General features: G+C 42.6%; 1 protein-coding gene across 3 annotated transcripts; it reads left to right on the top strand.

Moving 5' to 3' along the window:
* Positions 1 to 1,079: 1,079 nt before the first annotated feature.
* Positions 1,080 to 13,748, top strand: pcmt (protein-L-isoaspartate (D-aspartate) O-methyltransferase). 3 transcript variants are annotated; one of them, XM_080744273.1, is made up of 8 exons: positions 1,080 to 1,233; positions 7,022 to 7,126; positions 7,278 to 7,309; positions 8,130 to 8,234; positions 8,972 to 9,092; positions 10,014 to 10,099; positions 11,056 to 11,225; positions 12,368 to 13,748. In XM_080744273.1, exons 1-8 carry the CDS (start codon positions 1,179 to 1,181, stop codon positions 12,378 to 12,380), a joined length of 687 nt encoding a protein of 228 aa, XP_080600399.1. In that variant the 5' UTR covers positions 1,080 to 1,178; the 3' UTR covers positions 12,381 to 13,748. The 3 variants fall into 3 exon arrangements, with proteins under 3 accessions (XP_080600399.1, XP_080600400.1, XP_080600398.1); XM_080744274.1 differs by having other exon boundaries at positions 11,056 to 11,283; positions 12,368 to 12,457; XM_080744272.1 differs by having other exon boundaries at positions 1,083 to 1,233; positions 11,056 to 11,181.
* The last annotated feature ends 2,273 nt before the right edge of the window (positions 13,749 to 16,021 follow it).

Genomic DNA, 16,021 nt, shown 5'->3' with positions numbered 1-16,021 from the left:
GAAGTCACAACGGGAATCGGATTCGTAGGTCGTAGGAACACAATGGAAAAAAAGCCCTAATAGAATTTTGTGTGCATCCTTAATATCATAATATCCATAATATCATTGTATAACCGTACCACTGTAAACTGTTAATAATCATAATAAATTAATAAAGTATTCTTAAATCAACCAAGTACGCCCCCTAGTGGCAACTCTCCAAGTGCGGTGATACACAGACATCAGTGACCTATTGAATTATGTTACCATAATAGGCTCAGGGTGAGACTCATTGATTGATGGATAATCCATCAATCAATGAGTCTCACTCTGAGCAAACTTCAGCCAACAGCCTTCAGCACAGCAGCATCATCATAACACACATGCTGGTCCAGGAGGGGGTCACTTCTTATTACCTACATACTGCATTGATTGTTTCCTCAACAATATCTATGTCAGTAGTATATTTATATATATACTTCTAATGAGGTCAAAGTCTAAATTGACCCACACAAGTCTGTAACTCTGACAGTGTACAAATGGAACCACATGATTTTTTGGTTCCATTTGTACACTGTCAGAGTTAAGGGGAGACCTTGAAATGTGAAAGTAAATAAGCCAAGTGATTTTCTAGGATCTCCGTTTAGTTTACCTTGTTCCAGTGAACTGTACCGTCATGAATCTGTACCTTTTCATATGCAAACTTGACTTCTAATAAAGTCTTCAATCAATCAATCAATCAATCAATCAATCAATGTTTGAGAAACACTTGTTCTAATACATTCTTCAATCAATCAACTCAACAGCGACCTCTGGCGTCAGAGAAATCGATAGATCGCCGAGCTCACCGAAACACCAGCTAAATCTGGTTATCCACTTACTACTGTAGCAAGGTTACTGGCTGATATGATTATACACTGACATTGATCGGATCCTATTGATGAAGAAACAATCAATGCGGTAAGGTAAGAAGTGGACCAGCATGTGTGTTGTTGTGATGCTGCCGTGCTGAAGGGCAGGCTGTCAGTTGGACAGTTGACAGTTGGATGCCTGGCCTCCTCCTCCTCAGCTACGCCCCCTCCTCCGTCAGCTCCACTCCACCCTCCGTGGTGGAGGTGCTCTCCTTCCTGGGGAAGACGGTTGGCGCAGGCGCGGCACTGACAGCTGCTGTGTACTTGCTCCGCAGAGTGTGTCTCACCATGGCGTGGAAATCTGGAGGCTCCAGCCACGCAGAGCTCGTCAACAACCTCCGCAGTGAGTCAATGCAACCGTTATGGAGGATATCAGGTGTTCCATGTGCGAGGGCAGATGATGATATAGAGATCTGTTCTTTGCAGCAGCGCAGCAGCAGAGCTCCAAGGCGGTGCATGGTGCAGCAGCACAGGCTAATGCTAATAGGCAGTGGTGTGAAGTAACTAAGTACATTTACTCAAGTACTGTACGTTTTTGAGAAATGTTTTGTACATTACTTGAGTATTTCCAACTCTCCACTACATTGATTGATTGAAGACTTTATTAGAAGTTTGCATAGGAAAAGGTACAGTTTAATGAAGGTACAGTTCACTGGTACAAGGTCTACTAAAAGGAGATCCTAGAAAAGACTAAGCTTATTTCCACAGGAAACCATTAAAGTATCTCATATAACATTGAATGACAGACGGATAGAACACAGTACTATGCAGTAGATATAGTCTGTAAAAAAGGGGGGGGGGGAAGATAAAAACATACAGTAGTTTAGTTACTGTATTTTGATTTTTTATTACAAAACATACATTAACCGCTTGTAGATCGTCTATTTTCAAAAGGTTTTTAGATATTTGGAAACTTGAAATGTGACATTCCTGCATAATAAGTACTTTTACTTTTGATGCCAATACTTTTTGTACTTTTACTCAAGTAGTACATCTTGAATTCCGGATTTGTACTTCTTGTAACAGTGTATTTGTAAACGGAGTATATATCTGCATTGCAGTATTGAATGATACTTTTACTCAAGTAGGTGAGTACTTTTCGCACCACCACCGATGCTAGGCTAGCAGGTTGCTAGCAGCAGCATACAGTATGTGTGTGTCAGCCTGGTATGATAATGTGTTGTTGACCGAGCCGTTGCTTTGCCTTCCACACCACACCCAGAATAAGGATGTATTCGTGCAAAGAGACGTCGCAGCGAACTGGCGAACAGCCGAGACAATGAAATGAAAATGAAAGTGACACATAAAGTCCATAACATCACACACCAGCAGCTTGTCTAATGGTTGTGTGCGTCATTTGCAACCCCATCGTTAGCGACGCTGCTATTATAGCTGCCCTGCCCACTCACACATCAGTTACTGGTGGTGATCTCTGTGTGTTATTATTAGGCCTACTAATAATAATGATGATATTAATGCATGGGTAATGTGAGTTCTAGCTCGTGGGAATTGGCTTGTATTGCTCATCCTTTCCTGGTTTGACGAGGCTTATGCATTGCTGATCCCCTGATTGCATGTTGGCTACTGGCTAGGCTGATGTCTTGATGATGGTCACCGTCAGGTGCAATACAGAGACTAAAACACTGACTGGACAGTGTCCAGTCCAGTCCTGTCGGACACGACACATGGGACTTGTTTTCTTGTTACAAGCAAATCCATTAACTCGCCAGTAAGCAAACACCACCTGGCATGTTCTGATGTTCTGTCTGTGTCTTGGTGGAGCAGTGTGTGAATGTGTAGAAGGCTACAGCATTGGTCTGCCTCTGAAAAGCTGTCTGTTTGGCGAGCTAGGATATCAAGCAAGCAATGGCCAGATCTATTGGCTAAAACGATTTCTCCATGACATGTGAAGCTGGGTTCAAATCAAGGCGAAACTCCCGGAAAAAAAGGGAGTCCCAACAACACAAAACATTCAAAAACATGTCTGTGTCTCCGGACAACATCATTCAACGCTGATTGGCTGTCAGGACAGGATGGGTGGAGTGGGGGCTGAAGCGAAGGTCGCTTCAGTTGGAACTTGAAGCTCCGCAAAGTGTGTTGAGCAATGGCGTGGGAATGTTCATCTTCGGGAGCCAGCAACGCAGAGCTGGTCAGAAACCTCCGCAGTAAGTCACAGTGTTGTATGAAGTGAGAGCATTGCATGTTAGCTAGGCTGATCTCTTGATGGTCACCGCCGGGTGCAATACAGAGACTAAAAACCTGACTGGTCCAGTCCAGTGGACAGCCGACACGACACATGGGACTTGTTTTCTTGTTACAAGCAAATCCATTAACTCGCCAGTAAACAAACGAACAGCACCTGGCATCATGTTCTGTCTGTGTCTTGGTGGAGCAGTGTGTGAATTGTGTAGAAGGCTACAGCATTTGTCTGCCTCTGAAAAGCTATCTGTTTGGTGAGCTATATATCAAGCAAGCAATGGCCAGAACTAATAGCTAAAACGATTCCTCCATAACATGTGAAGCTGGGTTCAAAATTCAAATCAAGGCAAAACACCCGGAAAAAAGGGAGTCCCAGGCTCCCAACAACAAAACATCAAAAACATGTCTGTGTCTCCGGACAACATCAACGCTGATTGGCTGTCAGGACGCGATGGGTGGAGTGGGGGCTGAAGCGAGGGTCACTTCAGTTGGAACTTGAAGCTTTGCAAAGTGTGTTTAGCGATGGCGTGGGAATCTTCAGGAGCCAGCAATGCAGAGCTCGTCAGAAACCTCCGCAGTAAGTCACAGTGTGATATGAAGTGAGAGCATATATTTGTGTGTGTTCTGGAGCTTGCAACTGTGGCTGACCCCCCGAGTTTCTCTGTCAGGTGCTATAGAGACTAAACAACACTGACTGAACATGATAGATGAAAATGAGCTTGTTTTCTGGTTACAAGCAAATGCACTGGTTGCATGTTAGCTAGGCTGATCTCTTGATGGTCACCGCCAGGTGCAATACAGATACTAAAACACTGACTGGACAGTGTCCAGTCCAGTGGACACGACACATGGGACTTGTTTTCGTGTTACAAGCAAATCCATTAACCCGCCAGTAAGCGAATAGCACCTGGCATGTTCTGTCTGTGTCTTCTTGGTGAAGCAGTGTGTGAATGTGTTACCAGCATTGGCCTGCCTCTGAAAAGCTCTCTGTTGGCAATAGTCAGAACTAATAGCTGAAACAATTTCTCCATAACATGTGAAATTTGTGCAGAAACACAGCTATTAAGAGTGCTCCGCAAAGTGTTTATAGCACGGGCGTGGAATTCTGGGGGAGCCAGCCACGCGGAGCTCGTCAGCAACCTCCGCAGTAAGTCACAGTGTTGTATGAAGTGAGAGCATATATTTGTGTGTGTTCTGGTCTGGAGCTTGCAACGGTGGCTGACCTGATTTTCACTGTCAGGTGCTATAGAAACTAAACAACACTGACTGGACATGGTAGATGAAAATGGGCTTGTTTTCTGGTTACAAGCAAATGCATTAACTCAACAGCAAACCTTAAAGCACCTGGACTCTTGGTGGAGCATAAAGCCTGACCTGAAGCCTTTTACAATTTTCAATGTAGTAGTTACATTGTTGTTACAATTTAGCATCTCCAGAGCAAAGTTCAGAATAAATAACTAGATCCCTAAATTACATAAATGGTCTTGTAGACTGCAAAGAAGATACATTGAATTCAGTGTTTTCAGTAACTACAGTAGAATACCATATAAATATCAAATCTAGCCTCTGTCTTAAACAACATGCTATCTAAATAACATAATTACCATTTGAGGTCATACAAACAGTATGTCTAATCTAAATTACAAAGCCAACATGCATACAGTAGTATAACTATTGTATCATAATATATATATAAAAAATAAAAAAAACATTGATGGGAAAAGCATTGACCAGAACTAATATCTAAAATATTTCTCCATAGAATGTTACATTTGTGCAGAATCACTGCTACTGTGTAACTAAGGGTGTTATCTTTTTGAGTGACACGTTTGTGACACATTAAACAGCAACTACCGTGCAGGCAACAATCTATTTATATTCTGTCCAGTCCAGCATAGCAGCATTTCAACAGACTAAGGTAGCTCTGAGCCATGGTGCCAACATCCGTTTGGGTTGTGGGCTGTGCTCTGTACTCACTTGCAAGAGAGAATGTAAAAGTAGCCAGACTGCTGCATGCGCTTCACTGCAGCTCTCAGCCTGAGTAGAAAGCATAAGGCTACAACATCTGACGTTGCATTCTAAGATGTACATCTTTTTATTAAAAGCCTCAACCTTGTGCATGACGGAGCATTTGATTGTCAGTGCATAACAGAGCTTTTGGGTTACGTTCTACATCTGCTGTCTTTTTGTTATTTTTTTGCTGATTTTGTGCTATTGTGAATACCGGTACTCGCATCATATCACATGGTATATGCTTGTGGTGGTGATCTGCAATGCACAATTACTTGTAAAGGAGGACAGTCAGTGCTTGCTTGAGCTTCCTGCTTGACCCATTTCCACTCTTTAACAGGGCAGAGCATAAGTTAGGATAAGCTGCATTTAAGCAGGTCACACTCTGGACGCATGCTAATTCTTCTGACCAGCAGCCCTCTGTGGCGCATCACTTTCAGTCCTTGTTCTGTCAGGACATGTCTGTTGTTGAGGTCTCAAACACATATTTTTTCAAGTGGAATTTCTTTCCAAACATCATTCTGCTTGCAAGCTATTCAGTGTACTGTGCTTTTTCTCTCAAACTGATTGAAGGGAGAATACCCCCCACATACACCCACACATTATTTGAAGGTATTGATTTCAAGGGTTCTGTTCAAAGGGAGTGTTGGGTGGGGCACCCGCTGGCCTACCGGTCCAGGGGCATACATACCACATACCACATAGGCTCAGTGTAGCCTGACAGCGTGTCGCTGGTTCGAGCCCGATCCCGACTACCGTTGCTGCGTATCACTCCCCATCTCTCTCCCCATCTCCTGTCAGTCTACTGTCCTATCAATAAAGGCATAAAAGCCCCAAAACATATCTTAAACAAATAAAAGGAATGTTGGGTGTGTAGACAGAACAAAATCCTGCAGATTTATTGAATTGTAGCCATGAACAGGGTGATTTGTACTCGATGGGGTGGGCCTACACAAAAAAGCCTGCAAATTGGGTTGAGGAAATTGAGATGATGCATATATTCATTCAATTGATATGTTTTATGCATTTTGAATAATTGTGGAACTCCAGAAAGGAGATTTCACTGCTAAATGCGTGACCTCTTCTAGAAATTGCTCATAAGAGGTGTCCATCTGCAATTGATCCTGTTGCTGACCATTAAGAGCACATGACCTGGGGGTGAGGGGACGCTGTAACGAGAGCAGCACCGGCTGTCGTTGGCACTTTCTGCTGTTGGCACCAACTGCCTGTGGAGCATCTTGTGGAGGATTTGTCTGAAGAGACACTTGTGTGTGTGTGTGTGTGTGTGTGTGTGTGTGTGTGTGCGTGTGCGTGTGCGTGTGTCTGAGAGAGAGAGATGTCTTTGTGTCTTGTATTCTTGCCATGTGTCTAAGGCTGTCACCCTGAGTCCCTGACATTTTACTTGACATCTCTGCTTGGCTTTTAGACTTGGTAAACTAACGTTTTTTCAGGGCACATATGACACATAACCTGCTTAATAATAATTATAACTAGAAATACTGTTCCTACGAAACAGTGTGGGCTCGCTCGTGACTATATTCTACAGCGTGCTAACTGTCATGTGAAGCTCAACCAATACTCCAGCTAACACCACTCCCAGATGTTTTTCCGCATGGCCTCCCCTCCCCTTTCTAAGTAACAAGAAATCTTGTGAAATAAAATGTCGTCAACCAATCATCAAGGACGATGATACACGAAAGAAGAAGTCTAAGGGCCCTGCCTTTGTACTGTCGTGGCGGAACTAGATAAATAAATAATGAAGATAACATAGTGTTCTCGCCTTTCAGGCGAGCCCACGATAATGTTATATACTTTGATTACTGTAAAAAAATATATATATAACGGAAATGGCCTATCTACAAATACTCTATACTTCTTGACAAACCAACTGTAACTAAAATACTCTTCTTTCGCCCCCTCAGAAAATGGAATCATTAAGTCAGACAAGGTGTATGAAGTCATGCTGGCCACCGACCGAGGACACTTCTCCAGGTGTAATCCATATATGGACTCCCCGCAGTCAATAGGTATGGGATCATCTCAACATATTATGACATGCACACACACACACACACACACACACACACACACACACACACTCTTTGCTGTGAAAAATGTAATGTCATTGCTCAAAAGAGCAACGACCAACCTAATCTGTTCCTCTCTTTTAACCAACAGGCTATCAAGCAACCATCAGCGCTCCACACATGGTATGACTCCAGAGCAACATGGATTCCTACACCTTATTAATCCAAGTTATCCAAGCTATTAGATCATTTTCCATATACTGTACCCACGAGGAGAGGCCTGATGGAAACATCTCTCCTGCTCCTAGATTCTAAATCAAACCATGTGCAGTGTTTTAAACAACATCTATTTCATATGTTTGCTATGTCACCCACCATACACTGTATTTAGTTCTTACAAAGATTGTACAGTGTTAACAGCTTGTAAATGAACTGTTAGCTTCATACTGCTGAGATAAACAAGTGTTGCGGATGGGTCACAAGCATGTATGGTAGTGGTTGCTAGGGATGGGATGATATGAAAATGTCATATCACAATTATTGTGACAAAAGAAATCGCGATTTACGATATTATCGTGATAATCAAAATTCATTATCCTGGGGCGGAACATTATTTGCCAAAAAATAGCAGATCTACAAGCTCACAACGCGTTGCAACCCAACGCGTTGTGAGCTTGTAGATCGGATATTTTTTGACTAAGACATTTGATAGAGAGTGAGAAAAAGACTATCAAATAGGTATATTATATTGTACCTTTTACCAATAGAGGGTTTAAATGGTACCAGATATGCAGCTCGGCAAATAAAAGGTGAACTGATCCCAGTGCATGACGGAAGACGATATCACGATAAATTAGTGGTTGCTAGTCCCTGTTTGAAAGGTGAGCAACGGGGTGGTGATGCAGTAGTCTTGTTGGTCTGCCCCCTGGTGGTCATGCAGTAGTCTTGTTGCTCTGCCCCCTGGTGGTGATGCAGTAGTCTTGTTGGTCTGCCCCCCTACTAGCATGCTTACGCCCTGGAGCTTCTCCATGACCAGCTGTACGAGGGAGCCAAGGCTCTGGACGTGGGCTCTGGCAGTGGAATCCTCTCCGTGTGCTTTGCACGAATGGTGAGCCACACATGACGGGTAAACAAACACAGCTTTCCTTCAGAGGCAATAAATTCCAAGTAAATTGATTCACACGATGATGCAATTTTGCTCGACCAATCACCTTAACCCATTTACCCATCATTATTTTATGCTTTAACTATTAAAAAATAGCAGATATACAAGCTCTCAGCGCGGCACCGAGTGCCGCGCTGCGAGCTTGTATATCTGCTATTTTTGAAAAATCATGAAAATCTGAATTTTGACTCGATTCTATAAGTGTCTTTTGAATCCTTCTAAGGTTTTTTGAAAAACCTATGTTTCTATATTTCAGCAATCTGGCCAGCCATCGTCAAAGAAAAGGTCCTTTTCACTTAACAGGAGCTCAGTTAGTCTGTTCTTGAGAGACTACTATGTCAGTGGTTCTCAAACCATTTCGTGTGAAGGACCCCCAAAATGATATTTATTTGGCCACACAGACCTGCATCTCAAAATATTTAGTTCCAGGGACCACCCAGAAGCAACATTTGAGTTTCAAACGTTCGCTTTAAAAATACATATATTCAAAGATTTGCACACATTTTCACGACTTTTTTCAAAAATAGCAGATCTACAAGCTCGTAGCTCGAAGCTTGTAGATCTGCTATTTTTCAATTGCTAAAGCATTCAATAATTCTAGGCCTAGATGGGTTAAAATCAAAAGATGTTTGTACTGAGCAAAAAGTACTGAGTGCCATCTCTTCTCTTGTACTTTCCAGGTAGGTCCCAGAGGGAAGGTGATAGGAATAGATCACATCAAAGAGCTGGTAGACGACTCTGAAACAAACGTTAGGAAAGACGACCCAGACTTGATAGCATCGGGACGAATCAAGCTAATAGGTAAGGTCAAAGCCATGAAACACAACGTGCTTGGTGTCGTGAATGCAGGCTATTAGAGCTGCAGAACAACACCAAGCGTACCTGCCAAACAAAGTACACTTTAAAGGTGTATTCAGTGATAATTAAAGTGGCTGGGGGTCATCTTGTCCCTTACTGGCCTTACATCGTGGAAATGTTTTTTTTAATAGATTTTTTACACCATTATAATGTTCTCGTTTTGATAATTAGACGCAATCACTGAATATCGGTAGGCCTACGTCTCCAGCTTCAGGATATGTATGATACTGATTTATTACGAGACTGTGGCATTTTATGAGTTCAGTAGTTTACAATCTAGGCATTTAGCAGACGTTCTTAATTCAGAGCGACTGTGGTTCTCAAAACTTTTGTTTTGACCATCATAACTAAACATCATAACATAACTATGGCCATACTCTACCCTGATTGGTCGAGGACTGGCTGGCCACCTCTGAAAACCAAATCTAGCTATGCTCGTAACACGGGCCATGGTGGAAGTCCTTATATGGTCAGCACACATTCTTGTGAGGAGAATGAATGGAAAATGTACCAATTATATTTTTATTTGAATGAAATACAATCACTGAATATACCTTTAATGTTTGCTAGACCTTGAAGCTCTTCCCCCTGTAGGAGCTGAACTCAGCTCGAGAGGGGTGGACATTGAATAATTGAGGAGTCTGTTTTTGGTCTGCCCTTGTTTTTGGTCTGCCCTTTTGCTGGGTGGCATCAATTTGGAGGCCAGAGGAGCTGGGATGGCACACAACAAATTTGCAGTAGCAATGCCCTTGCCCGGCCTTGCTAATATAAGCTGAGCATCGTCTTTAGGGGTTGGTGTTTCCGTGGCATAAACACAGAACGGCGCCTGCGTGCGTGACAGCTGTCGTGTGTTCTGTGTTCCAGTTGGAGACGGGCGATTGGGACACCCAGAAGAGGCACCTTTTGATGCCATCCACGTCGGCGCGGCGGCACCCACTGTGCCCCAAGCGGTGAGTCTCTACTACAGTAAATCTGCAGTTAATATACCGTGTTGGTCCCCTAGATGCCGTACTGCTCGTTACACTCAACTGGACCAATGTGGTTTGATCCAACAGACAATGCCATGGAGTTCTGTGATCTAGGTAGTGGGGGGGGGGGTTAAATTAGTCAAATTATTATTAGTGCAGAATTGCATATTTTGAACAACAACAAATCTTTAAAGTGAAATCAAGTCCGTGCTTTAAAACCGAAAACAAGATGACAATTCGTTCTTAGCACGGTGCTAAACGAATGGCCATGAGGTCACCGAAATCAACTAGGGTGCACCCTCTGAGGAGCATGAAGGTTTACAGCCAATTCCATGGCAATCCAGCCGGTATTGTTAGAGATATGGTTATCCTACAGATTCTAACCCGATCACAGACAGGAGATATTATTATGCAGTCATGACTTCTAGGGCAGTGTTTCTCAAAGTGGACTTTGTGGGTTCCTTTATTGGGGTCTAAATTGACCCATACAAGTCTATAACTCTAACAGTGTACAAATGGAACCAAATGGACCCGTTTGTACACTGTCAGAGTTAAGGGAAGACCTTGACATGTAACAGTTTGAGAGACACTGTTGCATTCCTTTCCCTCCAGTTGGAACATTGCTCTAATCAGGTTGTGGTTCTGGGAATAGGTGTGCCCTTGTTTGGTGTTAAAATTCTGGTAAATTCTCCACTACACCAAAGACAGGCAGCCTCTGTGGATAGCTTTAAAGCTTTCCTATTTCTTTACTCTTGCTTTTAAGTTATCTTTCTCTGCTTTATTGTAATCATGTGTATTTTTTTCTGTTAAGCACCTGTGCTTCATTTTCTGCTCTGTAAAGCGCTTCTTTGAGCTGCATTTCATGTCATGAAAGGTGGTATACAAACAAAGTTTTATTATTATTATTTTATTATTAATAATATTATCCTTTCTGGCAGCTCCTGGACCAGCTGAAGCCCGGCGGCCGGCTCATCCTGCCCGTGGGCCCGGCGGGGGGCAACCAGATGCTGGAGCAGTACGACAAGCTGGAGGACGGCAGCACCAAGATGAAGCCCCTGATGGGGGTGATTTATGTGCCTTTAACAGACAAAGACAAGCAGTGGTCCAGGTGGAAGTGACTTCCTTCTCCCCCTCCTCTCCCCTTTCCTTCTCGCGGCGGGTCAAAGGTGAAATGGTGTGGCGCTGGAGCAAGACGAATGGATCACACAAGGGCCTGCGTTTTGCCTGCTTGTTGACATTTTTTTTGCTTCTCCCATACCATGCCAACTGGCTGCACGTTTTATTTCCATTCCCTCTAGTTTTAACTGCTTGACTAAAGCAGTGGTTCTCAACCTTTTCAGGCCGCAACCCCCAAAATAATCATATTTTAACTGGGGACCCCCCCCCCCCCCCCCCCCACCCTACTAAGAGTTGAGGCATTACATTTTGTATAACACGGTTCTATTGTGAAAATAGCAGATCTACATCTCGCGTTGCGAGGCGTTGTGAGCATGTAGATCAGCTATTTTCACAATTTCTCCCTCTAATATTTGACACTTTGACCAAAGTTTAATTTGTCATTTTAGAGGTATTAAAAAAGTAATTAAATTGTCACTTTAGAAATGTGCAGATACCCTCTATACACTTAAACCTTATGTTGGTTTGTTCACTGTTGAGTGAGAAAATAATGTTGCACATTAAGTTAATCATCTGGGGACCCCCCAAGCCCACAGGTTGAGAACCACTGGACTAAAGCAAGTTAGAAGTGAATATGTGTACTGTCAGATTTGTAACACGTTAAAAGTATGGACTAAATTCAGTTGCAGTGTGATGGCATTGAGTTATGTAGTGGTTTACATTTGGCTGTTTTGGTCTGAACAACAAGTGCATGCTGTTCTTTTCTGTTGTGACACTCCTAGGAGGTTGACACTGACAGAAGGTTTTGCCCATGGTTATTAACCATTTTAACTCTGGCATCCTGTTTTAGACATGTCGATTATATTTCAAAATATTCAAAAACATTGTAAAATTCTATAAAATAGGCTATCGAAGGGGGCATAAGTGGTTAATACTGTTGATTTACATTTTACAATATGATTTGTATTGATTCTTGAACTAACTCGTATTGTTAAGTTTTGCTGTGATAAGACAAGAGAAGCATGGGAGTGTTTCATAACTCTTGATTGTCTGCATGCTTATGACAGGTCTAACAGGATCGACAGGCTGTTGTTGTTCTGCATATTCTGACACTCGACTTCCGTCTGTTCGCAGGGACGAACTCTGAGGAGGACGACATTATTCCACGCGGAGGAGAACGGACTGGGGGTTCTTCCGGCATACCTTCAGAATTCTCTCAAAAGCATAAACCACCTGTCTTGTCTTTCTTTAAAGCTCTAACCTGGGATTAGAGCATCTCGCTGATGACGCAGCCCCACGGGGCGGCGGGGATTAAAAAGAGACTGCTTGAGTTTTGAGCAAGGAAAAGTGGACCCAACAGCACCGCTCGGCGCTGTTGGGTTTTGATTTTACAGGCCTGTATATTTGGCTGTGTATTCCTTTTGATTGCTGGATTTTCTTTTCTTTTTTGGGGGGGTCTTTTTTCCACCGGCAAAGGAATCGGTTCTGGTTCTTTCTTCTCCCGCCTATGGGATGAACCAGTTGGTGAGCTTTTCCACCGAGAACGGAGTTGGTTTTCCGAACCGTAAAAGTTGGTTTGTGGCCCGGTTCACAAGAACGAACCAAGGTTTCAAGAAAGTTGCCATCCCATAGGCGGGAGAAAGAAGGAACCCGAACCGGTTCTTTGCCGGTGGAAAAGGCCCCCTTTGTGGTTTTCATTTTGGTGTGACGCTCTTGTTGGATACTACAGCATCTGTTCTAGGCCATTTCACACTTATACTAAGCAATGCATTCTGAGCGTGCAGCTCGGCACACTCCCCAAGCAGAGTGGAGCACTGAGTTCACATGCAGTACATAGGGCTGTTGTTTCTGCCTGGCAATGAATTGCTTTGCTGCCCCTCTCGTATCCCCATACAGTAAAGCAGGGTTCCCCTCCAGTACTGGAAAAGTTTTGAAATGTATCAAGGGTCCTGGAAGGTCCTGGAAAAAATAGCTATGCATTGTCTTTGGTTATTGATTTTGTTAACACCTCTGAAATGACAAATTAAACATGGGCCAAATTGTCAAATATTAGAGGCAGAAATTGAAAAGATAGCCGATCTACATGCTCACAACGCCTCGCAACGCGAGGCGTTGTGTTAAATATTCTGGAAAAGTTTTGGAAAAGTTTTGGAAATTAATTGGTAAAAATGTGTGGGAACCCTGGTAAAATCATCAATTAATACATTTAACTACGCAAGTATACAGATATAACCTAATAGACCTGCAAGGGTCCATTTGGTTACATTGGTATACAAATGGATCAATTAACACTGAGGATGTTTACTGCGCTTTAACATCTGCTGGCTTATCTGGCGACAGACGTAAATGAGTCCCTGCTTTGCCAAAAAATAAACATCAACCATATAAAGCGAATGAATGTCTGATGTTTTCTTGAAAAATAAATCCTAACATGGAATCTAAAAGTAGTACATTTTACGGTCAGCAAGTCCATGGATTATCTGTTGGCTTTAACACTTTCTGGAATGGCATATGAATAAAATAAAAGATGCTTATGTTTTACCCTGCCTTTGTGTTATTAGAAATTATATAATTGTACATTTCAAAGGCAAGTTTAACATGAAATGTAGGTGCACAACATTGCTGTCATACAGGAATAGTTGCATTTCAGGCACAAGGCTCCGAGGGCACCCGGAAATGTTTATTGGTCACACGGTTGCACATTACATTTAGGAGGTCTGTGTGTGGGTGGCACGGGTGCAGCTAAATGATATGCTGGTGTGCCTTAAAAATGTTGGTACCAGTGCCAAAAAAAGGTATTCTAATGTAGATAAGACAAGCTCTTGTTAATACTTTTCATTGGTTAAATATTTATAGAACACATAGACAAAGACTTCAAACCTGGTGTCCCTATTTGGGCATATAAGCAAAAGAAAGAAAATTGCTGATCTACAAGCTCATCATGATGCTGTGTGAGCTTGTAGATTGGCATCTATAAGTATAATTATGAAATTAAGGTTTCTGCCAACCAGTGGCAATAATTTAACGCAGCATATCACCAACTGCATGATATTGACCAATAATAAACTTTAATATCTTTCACATAAAATACATTGCCGGTTGAGGAATACACTTCTACATGTAGGCATTTCATTACTTCACAAAGGCTTGCTTAATAAAGTAGCACTGTAAGCAGTGAAGAATTAGGCTGGAGTAAGGAATTGTTTATTGTACACCAGAGATTTGATCTGGTTATGGCTTGCTACAATTCTGGGACAAACAACTGCTTTAAAAGGATTGAATACATTACGTCATTGGTTCATTTGTGTAGCAATCCTGAGACTGCAGTCCGATACATTACCAAGCTGTCTTGATTTCAGTTAGTTGATTTGGTTGACAAGACAAGTGGACCTACAGTACATTGCAGCAAAATATAGCACAACAGTGCCACCCAGTGGCAGATACACTGCAGCAGCACTAGATTTAAATTAAAACATCCACAAGTGAAAACAAGATTGTACGGTTAATTCTTGATATCAAAATAACCAACATACGAGGGATGCGGGTAACACATTGGTATTTGAGGCAATGAGAGGCAGGGCTGCATTCTTTGTTGACCGCAACTAGTTAACGATTGTGTAACCCAATCAATCATGGTTTAAAACTGCGGCAGTTGAGATAAAATGGGATAAAGTTCCAGTTCACCAGGTTACTCACCACGACAGGAAAATGTATCCCTCTCCTCTAGAACCCTAAGCCAGGGGGAAACCAGCAACTCAAGTCCTCAACTCTAAACTCTCAGAAACCTTTTACACCCCATCAGTCCTGCTGCTGACTACACTCACGGTCAGGACGGCTCAAATCCTCCATTCCAGTGGTTCTCAACCTGTGGGTCGGGACCCCCAAATTATTTTGGGGGGTCCCCATACGATTAACTTAATGTGCATTAATATCTTCTCTCTCAACAGTAAACAAACCAACATAAAGTTTAAGTGTATAGAGCAGGGGTAGGCAACCTTGGCACATGGGAGGGTGTTCAATGGCACACTGGCAGAAGTGGCATATTTTTTTTTAAATCAAATCTTTTTTTACTGGTCAATTAAATTAAGTCACCTAATTTGCAGCAAATTACATCCTGCACATAATTCTACATTCATTAAAACTCTGAACTTTGACTGGGGAGGGAGTCGGGGAGATGGGTGGATCTAGTTTTAACAAGGTCCCGACAATACAAATATGTTATGTTTGATGGCGAGTCATTAAAATGAATGTTGACATGGCACACTGACTATCTAGAAAAAAACAAAAAAAACATGGCACTTCAAAAAGGTTGCTGACCCCTGGTATAGAGGGTATATGCACATTTCTAAAGTGACAATTTAAGGACTTTTTAATACCTCTAAAATGACAAACATTGGCCAAATTGTCAAATTAAACATTGGCCAAATTGTCAAATATTAGAGGCAGAAATCGAGAAAATAGCCGATCTACATGCTCACAACGCACAATAGAACCGTGTTATAGGCCTACAACATGTAATTCCTCAGCTCTTAGTGCTCGTCAGGTTGGGGGGTGGGGGGGGGGGGGGGGGGTCCCCAGTTAAAATACGATTATTTTCGAGGTCGCAGCCTGAGAAGGTTGAGAACCACAGCTCCATCGTACACACAGGTTGGCCAGGCACTCCTACAAACGTATGGGTGAGAACTGAGAAGCAAGGTGGGGAGGGAGGTCCGTATCTGTCACTGCACTAGCAGTCATCTAGTCTGGGATCACTTCACTTTTCGGGGTTGTAACCGGTCTGGAGTGGAA

The sequence above is a fragment of the Nannobrachium achirus genome (genome assembly GCF_963921795.1).
Source record: "Nannobrachium achirus genome assembly, chromosome: 16".
In the NCBI taxonomy this organism is placed as follows: Eukaryota; Metazoa; Chordata; class Actinopteri; order Myctophiformes; family Myctophidae; genus Nannobrachium; species Nannobrachium achirus.
The sequence above is the reverse complement of the archived record's forward strand: the minus strand, read 5'-3'. Positions and strand labels throughout refer to the sequence as shown.